The sequence below is a fragment of the Nomascus leucogenys genome, chromosome 11 (assembly GCF_006542625.1).
Source record: "Nomascus leucogenys isolate Asia chromosome 11, Asia_NLE_v1, whole genome shotgun sequence".
Lineage (NCBI taxonomy): Eukaryota > Metazoa > Chordata > Mammalia > Primates > Hylobatidae > Nomascus > Nomascus leucogenys.
In genome coordinates this window covers 100894789-100916607 of record NC_044391.1, presented here as the reverse complement: position 1 = coordinate 100916607, position 21819 = coordinate 100894789, and the positions used below count along the sequence as shown (strand labels likewise).

Here is a 21819-nt window from a genome sequence, read left to right as displayed (position 1 = left end):
GTAATCTAAAGGGTGGTATTACTAGTATTTTGTATTGATTTATCTAAACTTTTATCTCTGTTTTCTACATATGTTACACTGAATATCTCTTTGCTGCAAAATCAAGAGGAAAATATAAAACTTTCTTAAAACTGAAAGAAAAGAAGCTAGAGTTACTCTATTTAGCAGTTTTAAAATAAGTTTCCCATTAGAAAAGAAAGCTTCTAGAAAACTAAAGATACACAAAGAATAGAATTAATTCTTGGCCTTTATTATTAGCATACATTTAAATAGAATCTAATTACAATCACTAACGGAATAACAACATTTTGGTCAACAATGGACTGCATATATGGCAGCGGTCCCATAAGGTTATAATGGAGATGAAAAATTCCTGTCACGTAGTGATATCATAACCACCATGTTGTAGCATTACAGCATTACTCGCATCACTCCCATGCTTGTAGTGATGCTGGTGTAAACAAACCTATTGCGCTGCCAGTCACATATAAGTATAGCACATATGGTTTTATGTACAGTACACAATACTTGATAATAATAATAAATGACTATGTTACCATATTGTGTTTACTATACTATACTTTCATTGTTATTTTACAGTATTCCTTCTACTTATATATGAAAAAAGTTAACTGTACAACAGCCTCAGGCAAGTCCTTCAGAAGGCATTCCAGAAGAAGGTATTGTTATCATAGGAGATGACAGGTCCATGCATGTTATTGTCCCAGAAGACTTTCCAGTGGGACAAGCTGTGGAGGTGGAAGACAGTGATACCGATGATTCTGACCCTGTGTAGGCCTAGGCTAATGTGTGTGTTTGTGTCTTAGTTTTTAATAAAAACATTTAAAAAGCAAAAGATAAAAATGGAAAAGAGCTTATAAAATAAAGATACTTAAAAAAAAAATTTGGCTGGGCATGGTGGCTCACACCTATAATCCCAACACTTTGAGAGGCCGAGGTGGGTGGATCACCTGAGGTCAGGAGTTCGAGGCCAACCTGACCAACGTGGTGAAACCCCACCTCTACTAAAAATACAAAAATTAGCTGGGCGTGGTGGGGGCGCCTGTAATCCCAGCTACTCAGGAGGCTGAGGCAGGAGAATCACTTGAATCTGGGAGATGGAGGTTTCAGTGAGCCGAGATCACGCCACCGCACTCCAGCCTGGGTGATAGAGTGAGACTGTCTCAAAAAACAAAACAAAACAAAAAAATTTGTACAGCTGTATAATGTATTTGTGTTTTAAACTATTACTACAAAAATGTCCAAAAGCTAAAAAAATTAAGTTCATAAAGTAAAAATATTACAGTAAGAGGTTAATTTATTATTGAAAAGGATAATGTTTTCATAAATTTAGTGTAGCCAAGTATATGGTGTTTATAGTCTGCAGTAGTGAACACTAAAGTCCGAGACCTTCACACTCACTCCCCACTCACTCACTGACTCACCCAGAACAACCTCCAGCCCTGCATGTTCCATTCATGGTAAGTGCCCTATACAGGTGACCATTTTCTATCTTTTATACCATATTGTTGCTGTATCTTTTCTATGTTTAGGTATGTCCAGATACACAAATACTTACCATTGTGTTACTACAGCAGTCAGTACAGTACTGTGCTGTATAGGTTTGTAGCTGAGGAGCAACAGGTTACATCATATAGCTTGGTTGTGAAGGAGGCTGTGCCATCTAAGTTTGTCCAAGTATACTCTGCGATGTTCACACAATAAAGAAATCACCTAATGATGCATTCTCAGAACATATCACCATCCTTAAGTGATGCAGGACTGTATTTAAATGCTTATATACCAGTTGGTTCAATTAACAAAAGTATTTGTGCCTAAGACATGTAAGATTTTGTATAGAACCCAAAGATGAGTAAGACATAGACTTGCTTTCATACTAAAAAGTTAGAAGAACTAAGCTGCATATACGAACAGTTATAGTGTTGAACAGGCTGTTCTGAGAATTGAATTTCTAATAACTGGTCCTATAAAGGCAACTACACAAGACAGCATAGAAAGTCGGAAAATCTGAATTATTCTCCCCTTGCAACTTTATCCGACAGAATTCCTACATTGCAAATCTTTCTTTCTACAATCCCCTAAAAGGACAAGGAGAAGGGCTTGGAGAAGTCATTCAACACCCACTCATTGAATAACAATCACCTGTAAACACCGCGCTGTAACCCTGAATCTAAACGCATGTCTTGAATTTCCTCTTTCAATCCCCGAAGATTTAGGATAAGACCTGGGCTGTGTGTATCTTTATTTACTTTGGGGGAAAATCTTTGGTACCAGTAGCTAGGATTTCTCAGCTACTTGTCTTTAATGAGTTAAAATAATTCCACAAAACTTGAAAGCAGGAAAATTCTCTAAAATGTGAAACTAAAGAATCCTGACACGACCTAACTGCCAGTCCTCAATTATATATCAAATGAAAAACTACACCGGTTCAATGAAAAAACAATGATTGGTGAGAAGTGTCCCCTTATTTAATGAAAAGATCTTTGGCAATTAACTCTGAGGCAGGCTAATTCCATCATCGAAAAATAACAGAGAAAAAAGAGAAAAGAGAGAAGACATGTTTTTTTATTTCTCCTAAAAAACATCTTACCTTGCAGCAAAGAAGAAACAGAGACTGAATAAAGCCTGGGAAAATGGAGAAGACCAGCTGGGTATCAGTCCAGGTCTGTGTTTAACAAATGTTTCCAATGATGATTACGTGATGGGTTCTCATAGCCACTGCTCAATATTTAAGTTTCTCATTACTGATCCTGATATTATTGTCTTTTCCCTCGAAAAATGGTAGGAGGTATTAACTGTACAAACATGGCCAAAAGCTAATGTTTCAAAGCACACCATGTGAGGACAAAAAGAAACAGAACCAACTCTGAAGCTGACAGTGCAAGAAGGAAACAATTCTAATCCCCTGGAGAATGTGAACACCATCGCTGCCAGGTGATTTCAGGGACTCTTTAAACACACAGTATCCTTTAAAACTCATATTCTCCATAATTAATCCATTTGTTCCTAAAATGATACTTAATCCCTGTAATGGATTCCAGGGCTTCCTCCTGCTGCTCTAACAGTAGACTTGATTATGCACACTCACTTCACAAATCCTGTTTCCTGCTCTGTCCTCCTTAGCCAAGAGATACACAGAAGGATAATAACAACAGCAACAACTTGTATTAGGACCTTACAGCGTGCACTGAGCTAAATGCTTTATGCACACTAACAAACATAGGAAAGAGGTACCATCATCGTTATCCTCAAGATGAGGATTCTAAAGCTTAGGGGGATTGGAAAACTTGCCCAAGACCTCAAAACTAATAAGAGGCAGAATTAGGATTCAAACCTGGGCTGTTTGCATCCAGAGCCTACACCTTCCAACACCTGGATTCAGGGATTGGTTAAATCTAAGAGGAAGCCGCTGCATGTTCCTAAGTCGGTAAAGGCGCACTCACCTGCCCCATCAGGAGTGATGGTTCCCAGTTTCACGGCTAGTGGGTAGCCCATGTCTCTGTAATGCTCCAGCGCATGCCCGTTGCCCCCAGAGCTGTCAAAGAACCACTTTCCACACAGGACAGAGCCGTCAGTCAGATTCAACCAGAGGTTTTCTCGCAGGTCGCATCTGGCACACTTCCAACCACTGAAAAACCATTGGAGAGTAGTCAGAACAGCCAGAGCATAATTTTAAAAACTAACATCTAAGAAAACAGAGGGTTTCAAGTACACAGGTCACAACAAAGGCTCAGTGAAGTAACAGAGACTGATGCTTCCCCATTTTCTTCCCTCAAGACATTGTTGGCCGGGCGCGGTCATTCACGCCTGTAACCCCAGCACTTTGGGAGGCCGAGGTGGGTAGATCACCTGAGGTCAGGAGTTCGAGACTAGCCTGGCCAACATGGCGAAACCCCGTTTCTATTAAAAATACAATAATTAGCCAGGTGTGGTGGTGGGTACCTGTAATCCCAGCTACTCGAGGGGCTGAGGCAGGAAGAACTGCTTGAACCCGAGAGGCGGAGGTTGCAGTGGGCCGAGATTGCGCCACTGCACTCCAGCCTGGGTAACAGAGCAAGACTCTGTCTAAAAAAAAAAAAAAAAATTAATGTTCCTCTCCCAGAGTAGCAGGATCACTCAGCACCCTGCCTGCCTCCCAGATGTGGACGAGCCCCTCCCAGCATCTCCGAGTGGCTTTTTTTTTTTTTTTTTGAGACGGAGTCTCGCTCTGTCGCCCAGGCTGGAGTGCAGTGGCGCAATCTCGGCTCACTGCAAGCTCCGCCTCCTGGGTTCACGCCATTCTCCTGCCTCAGCCTCTCCGAGTAGCTGGGACTACAGGCGCCCGCCACCACGCCCGGCTAATTTTTTGTATTTTTAGTAGAGACGGGGTTTCACCGTGGTCTGGATCTCCTGACCTCGTGATCCGCCCGCCTCGGCCTCCCAAAGTGCTGGGATTACAAGCATGAGCCACCGCGCCCGGCCCCGAGTGGCTTTTTTACTTTCGAAAACTGACACAAACTTTCGGGCTAGGAGAGGAGCTCATTTCCTTAAAACTCCTCCATGAGGGACAACGAAGCTTGAACAAGTTTAAAATATTAAGGATCCTGTGTGTATAAATGTCTAAAGTTCTAAAGCATTAATCACATACAGTAAAGCTAGTTTATGCAAATCCGACTACACTGCAAATCTAAATTAATTAGAAAGGACACCAACTTGACTAAATGCTAAATGTCAACTACATGCCAAGTACCTTACAGAAGTCTCATCATTTAATTCTAATAAACACCTTTCAGCATCAGTATTACCATCTCTATTTCTACAAACGGAGAAATGGATGTCCAGAAGTAACTCTCATTTCCAAAGACCACACAGAAGGTGAATGCCGTGCAACTGTCAGGATTCAACCAAATTAGACACATTCCTAATCCATCTGCCTATCTGCCAACACCTGCCTCTGTAAACACACTGGCACCTAATAAGAGGAGATATGAATGGAGCCCAAAGATTATTCCAGCCAAAATGTGACAACCAAAGACTTGTAAGTTGGACTGCCCTAAAACAAGACTCTGAGACAAAAAAGTGAAGGTAAATGGCTTGTCTGGGAAGTGATCCCAGGGAAGTGGGGAAGAGAGACAAGAAAGGGTAGGAAGCTGGTACAGGATATGTCAGTGAGCAAATGTACACTGTGGGCGACTGGGGCTCAGGCCATGTGGGGAATTGCAAGAGACAGATATCCCACCTGCAGGGACAGAAAACTGGGATATTAATCCACCCACGCCACAGTCACTGGTTTAGGGCTACTCCAGGAGGAGGGAGGGAGCTTCACTCTGGTGTTTCTAACTGTCCCGTGCACCGGCCTCACTGGCTTCGGCAAGCAGAAAAAGCTCTCAAGCAAAGCGTTTTAAGTGCTTGCAACTGGCAGCTTCAGGGCAGGGAAGGGCTTAGGGGTATGGACTGGGCACATTCAGCATCCACTACAAAGCTACAGACAATTTTAGAGAAGTTTTATATTTACTTTTAATAAAAGGCATCTGGTAAGAAAAAATATAACTGCCAATTCAGAAAAGAGGTAGAAAACAAATATTCCTTTGGTCAGTTTTAGGGAGTAAAGTTCCATTCTGCTATTTGACTCTCACCTTGGAGGAATCCTGACTCCATTGTCCAGCTGGGTGAGGTTGTTGGCATATTTAGATACTGGCAATTCATTTTCCCACGTGTCTGGGTCCTGCTTTCTGTACGGAGATTTTGAGCTGAGAACTGCATCACAAGCAATTGTTACCTATAAGACAAACCCAGATGTAATACATAAAAACGGTTTGAGAAAATAACAATTTGCTAGTGAATAGCAAATTCACTAGAATATGAATTTAAAAACTGAAGAAATGCAAACAGCGTAGTTGTCACAAGAGAGAGATCCTGTTTTCCTGCACTTTCCCTGGATCGAGCTAGGTTTTGTCCCTGGCCTAGTGTTTGTAGTATTGACAATGTCACAGATAGCAAGAAACTAAATTCATTTTCTAAGCCCAAGCTTAGAGGTCAGATTTAACAATTTCTACCACTTAGCAAGCATGGTGAAAAGTAGGAGGTGAACAATTTGCAAGGGTGAAATTAGATACAGGAATGCCCAGGATTTACCCAAGTGGTGTGTTTTCCTCATAACAAATGTACACTCAGATATCCAATATCCTCAACTCATCACACAATGGCATGTGGTCAAGGGCACTTGAATGGAATGTAAGCAGCATGGCTCCATTTCTTAATCTGGTGCAAATGTGACCCTGGACAGGGACATGCCTGGGTGTCTCTGTGCCAGATTAGTCCACATCATGAGCAAATCTGTGATGTCCTGCTCGGCACCAACTGACCACAGGGGAGGAGGAAAACAGACTCTCTGCCCTCTCCCTACCTGATTGATTCTGGCCATATGCGTATTACCCAATGTGCTATTGGCTTAATGCTATAAGCTATTTCTAGCTGTCTTTTAAAAACTTAAATTGTGGTTGCAAAGTAAACTGGTACAGCCGCTTTGGAAAACAGTTCAGTAGTTCATCAAATGGTTAAACAGAGTTATCTCATGACCCAGCCATTCTAACATAGGTATATACCCAAGAGAAATGAAAATATGTGTCCACACAAAAACCCGTACACAACTTTTCATAATAGCATTATTTAGAATAATCAGAAAAATGGGGCCAGGCACGGTGGCTCACACCTGTAATCCCAGCACTTTGGGAGGCCAAGACCAGCAGATCACTTGAGGTCAGGAGTTCGAGACCAGCCTGGCTAACATGGTGAAACCCTATCTCTACTAAAAATACAAAAATTAGCTAGGTGTGGTGACATGCGCCTGTAGTCCCAGCTATTCGGGAGACTGAGGCAGGAGGATTGCTTGAGCCTGGGAGGCAGAGGCTGTAGTGAGCTGAGAACACACCATTGCACTCCAATCTGGGCAACAGGAGAGAAACCCTGCCTCAAAAAAAAAATTTTTTTAATAAAAAATAAAAATAATGGCCGGGCGCGGTGGCTCATGCTTGTAATCCCAGCACTTTGGGAGGCCGAGGTGGGCGGATCACGAGGTCAGGAGATCGAGACCACGGTAAAACCCCGTCTCTACTAAAAATACAAAAAATTAGCCGGGCGTGGTGGTGGGCGCCTGTAGTCCCAGCTACTTGGAGAGGCTGAGGCAGGAGAACGGCGTGAACCCAGGAGGTGGAGCTTGCAGTGAGCTGAGATTGCGCCACTGCACTCCAGCCTGGGCGACAGAGTGAGACTCCGTCTCAAAAAAAAAAATAAATAATAATAATAATAATGGAAACAACCCAAATGCCTATGGACATAACAAATAGAATGTAAAATAAAATGTTGGATGTAAATACAATGGAATGTTATTTACCAATAAAAAGGAATGAAATATTGATACATGCTACAATATAGATAAACTTTGAAAATATATTCTAAGTGAAAAAGTCAGTCACAAATAGCAAAATATTACATGATTCCATTTATATGAAAGGTCCAGCGTAGACAAATCTATAGAAAGTAGATTAGTGAGTGCCACAGGCTCAGCATGGAGGAAGGGTTGGAGGACGATGGCTAAGGGGTATGGGTTTTTAGTGGGGCAAGAGAAATCTTCTAAAATTAGATAGCAGTGATGGATGCCCAACTCTAATATAATAAACGCCACTAAATTGTAAAAAAATAAATAAATAACAAAATTTGTAATCTACATCACTAATATCCTGCACAATGAGCTGATCGTTTTCCCCTGAGTAGCAGTTTCCCATGTGTCTGGGTCCTGGCTTCCGACCCTAGAACCAAGAAAGGAACAAGAAACAATGGACGAAGTTCCCTCAGCTGCCATTTCACCCCCACCTAGCCCACAGGCAATTCCTAGCAGCCCTGCGATGGGCCTCATGTCCACTCCAACCCCACCCCTCCTGGTCCTAGCCACCATGATGGTTCCCTGATAGCTACACAACAACCTCCTTACCGTGGCCTTCCCTCTAGCCCTGCCCCTCTTCTCTGCACAGCAGCCAGAGTGATCTGCCAGAGTGATCTGCTGTGAAAATTATATCCTATCCTTCTCCAGCTTAAAACTCTCCAAGGTTGGCCGGACGCAGTGGCTCACGCTTGTAATCCCAGCACTTTGGGAGGCCGAGGCGCGCGGATCACGAGGTCAGGAGATCGAGACCGCAGTGAAACCCCGTCTCTACTAAAAATACAAAAAAAAAAAATTAGCCGGGCGTGGTGGCGGGCGCCTGTAGTCCCAGCTACTCGGAGAGGCTGAGGCAGGAGAATGGCGTGAATCCGGGAGGCGGAGCTTGCAGTGAGCTGAGATTGCACCACTGCACTCCAGCCTGGGCGACAGAGTGAGACTCCGTCTCAAAAAAAAAAAAAAAAAAAACTCTCCAAGGTTATACTGACCACTACTCATTGATGACATTGAGCTACTCACAGTCAGGAACAAGGAGGAGGTCCCCGGCCTCAACAAGCTTATAATCCATTAGAGATCGGGACTTAATAAATATAGTTAAGCCTTTCAAAAGCCCATTTATCTCCCACTACAAATGCTGTTGTATAATTAGCTTTTTCTTTCTATTTTGAAGACTCATCCCCCATCACCTTCCAGAAATGCCCATAGAAAATAGAGCTGAGTTCACCACAAGCCCCTTCCAGGCTTTATGGGTTTGGGACATGCCACCTTAGCACTTCTGGCCAGGACTTCTTCCTTGTTCCTGACTGTGAGTAGCCCAGTGTCATCAGTCAGTAGCGTTGAGAGTTTTAAGCTGAAGAAGGATAGGATCTAATTTTCACAGCAGATCACGCTGGCTGCTGTGCAGGGAAGAGGGCAGGCGTGGAGGAAAGACCACAGTAAGGAGGCTGTTGTGTAGCCTCCTAATCTTTTGAGTCTGACCTATTGTAACCTCCTTGTTTGTTTCATCAACTACCCAAATCATGTCTGTGTCCTCCTTAGGACTGTCTCCACCCCTACTAGATCTTTTCTAAACGTTCTGGTTTGCAGTGCACTATGATTCTGAACAAGACTCAAATAGAATCTTCTCCTTTGTCTTTGAATATCTTTGTGGGTGACAACCAACAAAACATCCTTAGACTTCTGGGCCTATAAAACACTGATCCAGTGTTTTCAGAATATCATCCAAAATCACTTAAAGGCCCTTTTTATGGGTGACAGCTGAAGGTCAGGATCCATCATCCTGTAATCACACTGTGAACTATTTTTCCCTGGATATGTTATCTGAAGTGATGCGAAAAGACCTTGGTACTAGTCCTGGCTCCATCCCAAGCCTTCGTAAGCCTCCAGTTCAGTTCTGCACTGGAACTGGCTCAAACTGGCTCATAAGAGTCCAGCTTTAAATTTTAAGAAATTCGGCAAGATGGTTGCTAAACACAGCCATTATAAAACATTAAATCATATAAACTTACGACTAAATAAAATGTTTTCAAAAGGTGACATATAATAAAAAATTCTTCACTTCCTAATTGTCTTACTGTATCTCATTATTATCTATGTGCTCTTGAGGTTTTATTTACATGCATGTCAACGGAATGCTGGAAATTCTGTATAATGATCTGCTACTACCAGTCTCTTTCCAACACCGCATTCAGTGACGTCACATTGATAACCTGAAATCAGTCATGGTGGGAGTATTTACACCATGGAATCAGCAGACACTACAAAACAGGGCTTTTTTTTTCCTAGGGAGCCTGTTGTTAAACATGTAGAAGCACACCACTGCTCCAATTCCTGATGTCAAAAATGAAGGCACTGGATTTCCAGCTCTAAGACCCCTGCTGAGCTCACAGTGCTAGGTCTCTGTGAACCCAGCATCACTCAGAGGTGCTTTAACTTTCTGAGTCACTCTCTGAAACTGAAATTCTTCTGCACTAAGACACTCAGAAGATGAAGGAAGAATCACCTGGTTAGATGTTTTGAGCTCAATAATTTTTGTTATTTAACAGTTTAAAAAGAGAATTGTTGAACACCAAAAATATAGCAAAAGCATGAAAAGAAAATATAGTAACTGGCATCTTCTATGTAGATAAATCCTATCAGTTACCATCAGATAAGTCCAGGCTTTTCCTTTAATCTCCCCACCCTCATCTTCCAAATAATTCTTCTTTTTTCATTCTTAAAATATTTCTTAATACTAAAAGACTATATTAAAAATGACATATCTTGCTGGATTCAGATTTCTATGGCACTTCTCTTTATTTTAAATAAGATTAATCACATTTCAAATTATACTTCAAGTACAACAATAAGAAAAGGCTTTTTTATTAATTTTTTAACATAAAGACTTATTCATGAGGGGCTGAAAGGAAAATAATTTATCATAACATTTATTCACCATGTTTCTTCTCTTCTGACAGCAGAAATAAGAGTTATATTAAACAAGGCAGTAAGAACTCTCAGTATTACAGAAATATAAGCATTAGTATACAATTTCAGGTAATGGGATGAGGTAAGGCCATTTTGTCCACTAATATATTTTATCCTTGGTAACAGCCACATGAGTCAACATGGAATTGGAGAAAGCAAAGGTAATTTAATTCCATATGCCTTACTGAACACTGTGCACTTAGTACTAAAAGAAGAGGCACAATAAATAAATATACACAAAATTCTCATTTCTATGATCTTAGATATAAAGTAGATTGGGGCAAAAGAGAATGAATGGTGGAAACCGAGTCCCTAGTGACATGGAAACCCCAAGCACAAATGTCCCCTCTTGGCAGGGACAAGTGAGCAGATGGCTACAGAGAGAGTCATGCAATGTCCAGAAGACTCCGGGATCTAAAGAGCTTGCTTTGGTTCTGGCATGGTTTGAGGAGGGAAAAAATGAACAGGCATGTCTAAACTCAACCCACCCTGACCCCACTGCCATCTGTGGCCAGGCTCTGGGAAGTCAAGGTGTGCACAGAGTGGAAAGAGGAAAAGAAATGGGAGACCTGGCGGGGGGCGGTGGCTCACGCCTATAATCCCAGCACTTTGGGAGGCCGAGGCCGGCGGATCACGAGGTCAGGAGATCGAGACCATCCTGGCTAACACAGTGAAACCCCGTCTGCACTAAAAATACAAAAAATTCTCTGGGCGTGGCAGCGGGCGCCTGTAGTCCCAGCTACTAGGGAGGCTGAGGCAGGAGAATGGCGTGAACCTGGGAGGCGGAGCTTGCAGTGAGCCGAGATCGCGCCACTGCACTCCAGCCTGGGCGACAGAGCGGGACTCCATCTCAAAAAAGAAAAATAAGTAAATAAATAAATGGGACACCAAAACAAAAAAAAAAGGAAAGAGGACAAAGTGGTACAGGCAATACAGGAAATGAGCAAAGAGCAGGAAAAACAGTTAGGGTCCCCACAGGAACTCTGTGCCCACTTCCAGCACGCGAGAATCGAAGGAAAACAAAACCTGGCTTCCCTAGATCACTACCAGCAGCTCCAGCTTCAAGTCATTCAAGAAAATTAAGGTCCGTCCACAAAACTGGATTAGAAAGAAAGGAAAAGGAAGGAAAGAGAAGGGAAGAGGAAGGGGGAAGCTCACAGCTAAAAATATCTAAAACCTAGAAAGTAGTCTTAGTTCACACAGGGAGTAAAACTGAAAAGAAGGTTCACTTAATCCCAGAGCTCCCGCAGACCTGTAGTTTGTAAATGCTTTGTTCTTTTTGGAACTGCGTCGCTATTGTTTCAGCAGTGGAGCACTTCTATTTTTTTCCAAACAAAATGTTACATGGAAGGCCAACATAATAAACATGATAAAAAGACTGTCATCCCTCTGATCAGAAAAGAGTCCCTCTCCAGCAGTCCCTGTAGATCTGGGGTGCAGAGTTTGAAAATCTAAGGAACAGACTGTGATTTAGGAGGCAAGAAGCCAGCCCAACCTGGAGGAGACCAGCTAATGAGCAACAAAGCCCTAACAGCACTTGAAGTAAGAGACAGCAAAAGGCCCAGCACTACTGAAATGTAAGCCGGCAAGACCCCTGTCACAGAAGAGAAGAGGTATGTGCATGTTCACGCTCATTCTCATCCTCTTCTCTCATTCAACCCGCTTTTCCCACCCCACCCCACCCCCGCACACACACACATCGCACACGCACACACACCTGACACAGAGTCATGCGCATCTAGCTAGCAGCCGTGCACACTCACTGACCAGGGCTGGTAACTCCTCAATATTTGGTAGTGCTATTTCATAGTGATCTGGGAATATAACAAGTTTGGCTTCATCTTCATATTCATAATCGTCGCTATTTAAATCGTCATCAGTATCTAGATCTGAGGAGAAAACAAAAACAAAGAACAAGAAGTGAGGAAAATAATATCCCACACTACGGCAGCACTCACTGGAAAAGCCAGAAATCCAAGGCGATGATGAAATACCAAGGGTGTGACATTTACAGCTTTCTCCTCTGATAGGGCCGTCCATCTGTCCTAAACCACCAATAGCAGGCCTTTCCATCAAGTTATGAATACTTATATATCAGTGACTGATGTATGAAGACTTAGCCATTTCATAAAGCTTTACAGTTAAAATAGACAAATGTGCAAAATACTCAATTCTCAGAAAGAATTTCTCAGAAAGAAAATTTCTTAGAAACTCCTAAAAAGGAAAGGATTGGTAATTACGATGTGTCAGGTACCTGGTTCCTGATTTCACAACAACAGGCTGGAATGGTTGTTTGGTTTTAGAGTTGACAAACTTAGGTTCAAGACTAGCTCCAAAACTTAATGTCACTTTGGGCAAGTCATAAACTCTCTAAGCCTTAGTTTTCTCATTTATAGCATGAAGATAGTAGCATGTATCTCACACAGTTTACACAGGAGATAAACGAGAACAAGAGGCTTGGCATATAATAGGTAGTCAATAAATGTTAGCTGTTATTTAAAAACAAAATCTCCCTCTTGCTCTCTCCCTCTCCCTCTCTTAAAGTGTTGAGTTATTGCCTAGTAGACCCAAGGTGGAAGTCCTATAACGTGAGTAGTCATATTGTCCTCGGCTGTGGAGAATTCTCAGTAAGGAAGATGAGCTCCCCCAGCCTGTTATCTATCAAGTCGTCCCCTCTTTGCTTGGTTCATCTCTGGTAAAGGTTAAACGAAGGCTCAGGGAAATGTCTCGTCACAATATTTATATGGACATTTCAGCATCACTTTCACAGGGATGCCAGCATCCCAGATCATGTTTGTATATTTATGCTTGGAACTATGGTGACAAAGAGCTAGCGAGTTATAGTCCACTCACATGCGCACAAACCTACACACGAACAGGCATATGAACACACACACAGAAACATGGGCTCTATAGACAGAAGAAAGTTATCTTACTTAATGAAGCAGCCACCTGAGAACCAAAGGATCTAGATTCTGTTATTACCTTGCATGTTTTCAATCAAAAACCTAGTATATGTTTGTGTACAGCTCTGCTCTTAAATTCCCAAAGATAGGGCAGTTTGTAGTAATTAATAAATAAATAAATAAATAAATAAATAAGATACAGCTAAAATGCAGTCTAAGCTTTTTTTTTTTTTTTTTTCTTGAGGCAGGGTCTCACTCTGTTGCCCAGACTTGAGTGCAGTGGTGTGATCATAGCTTACTACAACATCAAACTCCCAAGCTCCAGCTATCCTCCCACCTCACCCTCCTGAGAAGCTAGGACTGCCAGGCCTGGCTAATTTTTTTTTTTATCTTTTGTAAAAACAGGGTCTCACTATGTGGCTCAGGCCGGTCTCAAATACCTTGCCTCAAGCTATCCTCCCACCTCAGCATCTCAAAATGCTGGGATTAAAGGTGTGAATCACCACGCCTGGTCTAAATGTTTTAATAAAAGATTCTAAATTATAAAAGTCAGAAATACCAAAATAAAGAACCAAACCAAACAACATTACTAGGTAGCAATAGAAGTGAGGTTCATTTGACAAAATGTAATTTTAAAGAAGTTTAATTAGTAAGTAAAGGCATTAATTTAAAGGATATAATTCAAACAAAGATTCTATATGTTATAAAAATGTGAATGCTTCAATATTTATAATTTTTTTAAGTTGGAATCTAAATGTTTAATAAAAAAATGGTATTCAACCTGGCCAGGCATGGTGGCTCACACCTATAATCCCAGCACTTTGGGAGGCCGAGGCAGGTGGAGCACGAGGTCAGGAGTTCAGGACCAGCCTGGCCAAGATGGTGAAACCCTATCTGTACTAAAAATACAAAAATTAGCTGGGCGTGGTGGCGCACACTTGTAGTCCCAGCTACTCAGGAGGATGAGGCAGAGAATTGCTTAAACCCAGGAGGCGGAGGTTGCAGTGAGCTGAGACTGCGCCACTGCACTCCAGCCTGAGCGACAGAGCAAGACTCCATCTCAGAAAAAAATAAAGTATTCAACCCAATAGAATATTATTTAAATCATAGTTATTTAGACTATGTAGGAACAGAAATGTTTATGCTATGTTAATGCTAAAAACACAAAATTCATCTTCACTGTAAAGTCTTTATATTATGCTCATAGACAAAAATTAGAAAGAAACCTAAACAAATGGAAATAATGAGCGAGTGAACTTTATTCTTAAATTTTTCTTTATTATAATATTGTAAGCCGGGCGTGGTGGCTCACGCTTGTAATCCCAGCACTTTGGGAGGCCGAGGCGGGCGGATCACGAGGTCAGGAGATCGAGACCATCCTGGCTAACACGGTGAAACCCCGTCTCTACTAAAAATACAAAAAATTAGCCGGGCGTGGTGGCGGGCGCCTGTAGTCCCAGCTACTCGGAGAGGCTGAGGCAGGAGAATGACGTGAACCCGGGAGGCAGAGCTTGCAGTGAGCCGAGATCGCGCCACTGCACTCCAGCCTGGGTGACAGAGCGAGACTCCCTCTCAAAAAAAAAAAAAAAAAAAAAATATTGTATATATAACAATTTTAAGTAACCAAAGCATAAATCTTGTGTTTTTGTGTGCAGATTCAGCTCATACAAGATATTATCTGTCTCTTTTCCACAGAAAACATGCTCATTTAAAGCTAATTCAAATTTTACCTGGCATAAATAAAATACAAAAAAAAAAAAAAAAACCCACTCTGGCATTTACTAGCTATGTAACCCTAGAAAATTTATTTCTAAGTTCATTTTTCTTGTGAGTAAGCCATAGATATTATCTACCCCACAAGACTGTTAAGTGGATTAAACAAGATAAAGTTTTAAGGCACCCTGGTATAGGATCTGGTAGGTACTAGGGGACTCCACAAACAATAGCTGCCATCACCATCATCATCATCACCTTCTCCCTATTCCTGACAACTAACACAACCAAAAGTGCCTTCCTTTCCCTTTGGCTGCAAGACCATGGTACCATGTGGGGATCTTCTGTGAAATCTGAGTATTCAGAAGTTACCGCCTTCAAATTCTTCTAGACTGTAAGCTCAGAGAGCAGGAAATGAGTCTTACCTCCCGTGTTCCTAGCCCCTGTACTGTGCCCAGCACACACCACACACTCTGTAAATGTCTGTGAACGGGGACTTCAGGAAGTCAACATCAACATGCTAAAAACAACAGCAAAACAAGAATATCAAAAGAGTTGCGTTGTATTTTAATTGGCGACTCACATGTTTAAGAGGAAGCAAGACTGCTGTCATGAAGAAAAGCAGAACTTTGTCGTACTTCTTTACACTTAGTTTAAGTTTGCTTTTAATTCAATGGAATGGAAGAGAGGCATGATCTTTCCCAAAAAACTTAATCCAAATTAGGGAAAAGTCCATCAGAGGTAACCTACATTCTGATTTTACGGGACAAATCTAATGTTCCTCCTGAACACATGTGACCCCACAGCCCTAAATATAACCTAAAATTTCCACATGTCTCTAAATCATGTCTCATCACTCCAAAAATATTTAGTTGAAGAAGCTACAGAGTAATCATACCCTAGGGACCCCCAACTTCTCCCCAGCTGCTACTTTCTATTGTGGCTATTAAGTGGCAATACCCAAGAGAGATTTCTCTAAGTTTAAAAATGAATAAATAAATAAATACATACATACATACATACATACATACAAACTCTGCTTCGATGATCCTCCCAGATCCCTGGGAGAAGTGGCTAGGACTACCCATTTCCCCAAGATGCCTAAGCTATGAAGGAGGACAGTGAGGGAATGAATGGGTCCCTACCCAAAGCCAGGGCTCTGATTGCCAGGTCAGTGTTCTCTCACCCTGACCATATTAACTTTAATTGTTGGAGGTAAGCGATCTGTCCAAGGGCTGTAAAATCTAACCAAATATTTACCTTCAAAAGAACATATTATTTTACCCACTTCAGAAAGAAATAGCAAAATGTAGTTTATTAGAACCTTCTGGTTATCAGAGGCGCAGATGAACTTTCTCAACAGGCCGATTAGCGAAACTTTGCACAAATTTTCTGTTGTCAATCTATTCCTTAACAAGTTTAAATACCTGGTCTAAGCAAAAAAAAAAGTGGAATTTAAGTTTTCTGAGGTGAAGTGGTGGCTCCTTGAAAGTTCCACGTTCAGACACAGAGAACTGAACTCCTTTACACCTATCTGTGAAAACTAGGACAGAGTCCATAAAGATGTAAATATTTAACACTGTTTTTTATGATGTATCAAACATATGGTATTTTTTAAATTAAATTCAGGGCCGGGCGCGGTGGCTCACGCTTGTAATCCCAGCACTTTGGGAGGCCGAGGCGGGCGGATCACGAGGTCAGGAGATCGAGACCACAGTGAAACCCCGTCTCTACTAAAAATACAAAAAAAAAAAATTAGCCAGGCGTGGTGGCGGGCGCCTGTAGTCCCAGCTACTCGGAGAGGCTGAGGCAGGAGAATGGCGGGAACCCGGGAGGCGGAGCTTGCAGTGAGCCGAGATTGCGCCACTGCACTCCAGCCTGGGCGACAGAGCGAGACTCTGTCTCGAAAAAAAAAAAAAAAAAAAAATTCATTACCAGTTATTTACATATCTAGGCATATTTGTAGCTTTATTGTAAAATATATATATATATAGATATGGAATTAGGCCAGAATAACATTATGAGCCATAGGGTATTTCTTGAAGGATCCAGAACTCCCTTACCTCCTCGCTTCTCTACTATCTCTTTCACATCAGCTTATACCCCAAACTCACCAACTTTCATATTTTTCCAAGTTATCTTTCTACAACACAACCTAATAGTGTCCCTTTCTAGCTGAACTCTCCCAGTTCACAGCACCCCTAAGCATCCCAGCAATTTTTTCACAGCAACCCTAAGCCAAAAGAAATGCCTGGCCGGGCACAGTGGGTCATGCCCGTAATCCCAGCACTTTAGGAGGCCGAGGTGGGCAGATCACGAGGTCAGGAGTTCAAGACCAGCCTGGCCAACATGGCAAAACTCCGTCTCTACTAAAAATACAAAAAAATTAGCCAGGTGTGGTGGCGGGCGCTCATAATCCCAGCTACTCGGGAGGCTGAGGCAGGAGAATCGCTTGAACCCGGGAGGCAGAGGTTGCAGTGAGCTGAGATCGTGCCATTGCACTCCAGCCTGGGCAACAAGAGCGAGACTCCGTCTCAAAAAAAAAAAAAAAGAAATGCCTAATGGTTCTGTTTATTTAATAGTTAGATCAAAAAAAACTTGGTATGTATTTATGTTCTAACAACTAATTAACCATTTGCAAAAACTATGTATAAGTTGAAAGAAAAAATATTTCACTCTGAAATAGCCCCAGTCCTTCACTAATGGGATGTGTGCAGCTGTTGGGCAATGCACAACTTCCCTGAATCAGATCAGCCGCTGCCACCCTTATTTCCCATTTCACATTGATTTTCACGTGGTGCTTGACTTTTACCAAAGAAACCACTAAAAAAAACTCCAGCTTTACAAAGATATGAAGTTATTGGAAGGAATACAGGGTAACCTAATAGTAAAAGGTACACTGTGTTTCGTTCATGCAATGTTTGAGCATCACTATGTTCCCTCAGAGACTTAAAATATCCCTCAGTGCCCTGGTGAGCTCACTGTAGCACTCCAGGGTGCCTCAGAACACAATTTGGGAGCGGAAGGGTTAATGGCTCCCTAGGGACTACAGGAAAAAGAAATCTAAAGGCATTATTTATGTATAGACAATCGCTGAGAAGATACACAATATATACAAAGATGTACAAACAAAAAATTTGTCTCTGGAGGCAGTAATCAAGTGGCTAGGATACAGGGCAGGGAAAAAAAAACTTAATTTTCACTGAAGAGCCTTTTATAACTTCTCAATTTTAAGCTTTACCCATGAGGTACAACATTGAAAAAAAATTTTAATCCTAAATGTTTTAAAAATATAGAATTTAAATGATTTTTCAATTACCAATAATTGTTGTTGCTAGTTAAAAAAAAAATAGCAGCAAAAGCTAGTACTGAGGTCATTTCACTTGAATGAACATCAAAGTAATGTGGAGGGAAAGTGATTTGACCACTGAGGGGCAGGGTGCCGCTCAGGACACCGGGACGCCTTTTGGCACCAGCCAGTGGCCTCAGCTTCCCTTGTAAAGTCAATTGCAGGTTGTAACCAAATGATTCAATGGTTTCAATGTCACTGTTGAGCCGATGGAAAAGGAATTATTCACAAAGTCATCAAATGAATGGGAATAAAACACCTCCATCCAAGATAAAGCATTGGCCACCTACATCTGTTTCATGAAGCGGCAGAAGGAGCATCATAATTCATTTCAGTACCAGTGAAATAGTACTTCCTAGCGAAAAAATAACAGAGAAACTGCAAGAGAGCTCTGAGTTATCTTCCTCTCCATGAGGAAACAACCCCAGTGTCCCTTTGAGGGAAAGAGTCTGTGGCAGAGGCTACTACCTGCCTCCCAATACCCACTGTCCCCTTCTTCCTAATAAGAGACCCCAAACTTTACTCAGTGAAGCCAGTTGGTGAGCTTTATTTTCCAGTCTCCTGTGCAGCTAGATGTGGCCACATGAACAAGTTCTGACAGAGAGGCGTAAACTGACTGGGGGCTCTATGAGACGGCTGACAAAAGCAAGGTGACTCTGCTGGGAGATTAGACTATTTTGACTATTTCGTCCTTCCTCTTTCTCCTCTTTTCTTTCCTTTTCTTTCTTTCTTTTTTTTTTTAAGATGTAGTTTCACTTTTGTTGCCCAGGCTGGAGTACAATGGTGCGATCTCAGCTCACTGCAACCTCCGCCTCCCAGGTTCAAGCAATTCTCCTGCCTCAGCCTCACAAGTAGCTGGGATTACAGTCATGTGCCACCATGCCCGGCTAATTTTTTGTATTTTTAGTAGAGACAGGGTTTCACCATGTTGGCCAGGCTGCCGAACTCCTGACCTCAGGTGATCCACCCACCTTGGCCTCCCAAAGTGCTGGGATTGCAGGCGTGAGCCACCGTGCCCGGCCTCCCCTTTCCTCTTTCATGCTTTCCAGAATCAGGATGTGATGGTTGGAGTTCCAGTAGCCATTTTGGACCATAAGGTGACCATGAGGTTGAAAATCATGGGCCAGGATGGAGGGTGAAGCAGGAATATAGGAAGAGCCTAGATCCCTGGTGAACATGAGGCCATCACATCACCGCACTTACTGTTTCCCAACATCCTCTACATGACAGCAAAATAAGCATCTATCTTGTTTAAAGTTACCAGAATCGGCTGGGCACAGTGGCTGACACCTGTAATCCCAGCATTCTAGGAGGTCAAGGCAGGCAAATCACTTGAGCCCAAGAATTTGAGACCAGCCTGGGCAACATGGTAAAATCCTGTCTCCAAAGAAAAATACAAAAATTAGCCAGGCGTGGTGGTGCATGCCTGTGGTCCAGCTACTTGGGAGGCTGAGGTGGGAGGATCACTTGAGCCCTGCAGGAGGCTGAGTCTGCAGTGACCATGATTGTGCAACTGCACTCCAGCCTGAGTGACACAGTGAGATGCTGTCTCAAAAATAAATAAATAGGCCAGGCGTGGTGGCTCACACCTGTAATCCCAGCACTTTGGGAGGCCGAGGTGGGTGGACCACCTGAGGTCAGGAGTTAGAGACCAGCCTGACCAACATGGTGAAACCTCGTCTCTACTAAAAAAAAAAAATACAAAAATTAGCCAGGCGTGGTGGTGGGCACCTGTAATCCCAGCTACTCAGGAGGCTGAGGCAGGAGAATTGCTTGAGCTTGGGAGGCGGAGGTTGCAGTGAGCTGAGATCCCACCACTGCACTCCAGCCCAGGCGACAGAGCGACAGAGCGAGACTACGGCTCAAATAAATAAATAAATACATAAACAAAGTTACCAGTGTTTTAAGTTTTCTGTTACATAAACCAGATGTAATCCTAATACACAGCCCATCACTGAAATTAACTTACAGATCACATCACCTTAGAGGGCTGGGACCAGTGCAACAAGAGAAAAGTGCCTGTTCCTAGGAGATAAGAAGCACCAGTTGAGGGGGCTTTAAATCAGAACTTGCAAAAAATGAATTCCTGTAAAAAATAACTTCCTGGCCAGGCACAGCAGCTCACACATGTAATCCTAGCACTTTGGGAGACTGAGGTCAGAAGATTGCTTGAGCATAGAAGTTCAAGACCAGCCTGGGCAACACAGTGAGACCCCATCACTTCAAAAAAAAATTTTTAATTAACCGTGTGTGGTGGTGTGTGCCTGTAGTTCCAGCTACTTGGGAGGCTGAGGCATGAGGATCGCTTGAGCCTGGCAGGTTGAGGCTGCAGTGAGCTATGATTGTGGCACTGCACTCCAGCCTGGGCAACAGAATGAGTTCCTGTCTCAAAAAAAGAAAAAGAAAGAACTCCTACTGGGATGAAGGAGGTAAATTTGTAAAGAACCGGGATATAAAACAATAGGAAGAAATGGGATCTGGGGCTAATGGCATTCTTTTTTAAATTAATGTAGTCACAGAACACTTTTTTTGGGCTGTGAGTTCTATATGCACCTTGTGGTTTTCTAAGATATGAAATCTTGCCTGAACACAGAGAATAACGTGTAGAAAAAGCCTCACTGAAACAAAACGGCAGGTAGTCCCCTACGGAAGAATGGAAGGAAGGGGTCCACACAGTTTGAAGCACAAAACCTCAGTGCTAACTTTCAATTAATTTCTAAAACAGTTTCCTGACAATATCCTCTACAACCAAAATAATCACTAGAAAAAAAATCAAACCTCCAGGTCTTATGAAAAGAAGACACAAAAGTTAAAGACCAAGGTCAGCTAACTTCTTCATTCAACCAAAGAAAATAATAAAAATTAACAATGGTAAGTCAAAATGTTTAGTTAGTTTTGCCTTCGAGAAGAACCTGCTGATGTCACTTAATTCAAATGAAATCATATGATCTATATTCGTGCAAAGGTGCTGGAAGACTAATAACCAAAGCATCAGAAGATATTCAATAATTTCAGCTTTGGGGTTCATGCTAGCCTGGTTTGGGTTTGGTTGGTTAAATTGGGTTGTAGTCCAAAGGCAGGTTGAGAAGTAAGGAAGATTGGCCAAGGTAGAAGAACCAACTGCAGATAAGCCTCATACAGAAAAGCACGAGCTGAGAAGCAGGAGAAGACAGCAAAGTTGGATCCAGCACAGAGTAACTGAGAATCAAACCAGGAAAGAAATTCAGCTCCACAACAGTTTTCAATGGCTTTACTTTTCAAGTAATGAATGTGTCTTTTCATCACAATCACATGTTTGTTATAGAAAAAGTTTAAATACAGAGAAGCAAAAAGATGAAAATCAGAATCACTTCCATTCTATTACTGGGAAAGAGCTACTATTAACAGTTTGGAGTATTCTTCCAGACTCTTCTGATCTCCCAGTTATATATGTACACATGTGTATGTGT

General features: G+C 42.2%; 1 protein-coding gene across 1 annotated transcript in view; it reads right to left on the bottom strand.

Moving 5' to 3' along the window:
• Positions 1-21819, bottom strand: part of USP13 (ubiquitin specific peptidase 13) — a 132893-nt gene that overhangs the window by 71443 nt on the left and 39631 nt on the right. Inside the window, exons 4-6 of the mRNA XM_030822852.1 lie at positions 12170-12291; positions 5637-5779; positions 3465-3649 (exon numbers count right to left, since the gene is read on the bottom strand). Coding sequence (XP_030678712.1) covers positions 3465-3649; positions 5637-5779; positions 12170-12291 — 450 coding nt within the window. The remainder of the gene's footprint in view (positions 1-3464; positions 3650-5636; positions 5780-12169; positions 12292-21819) is intronic.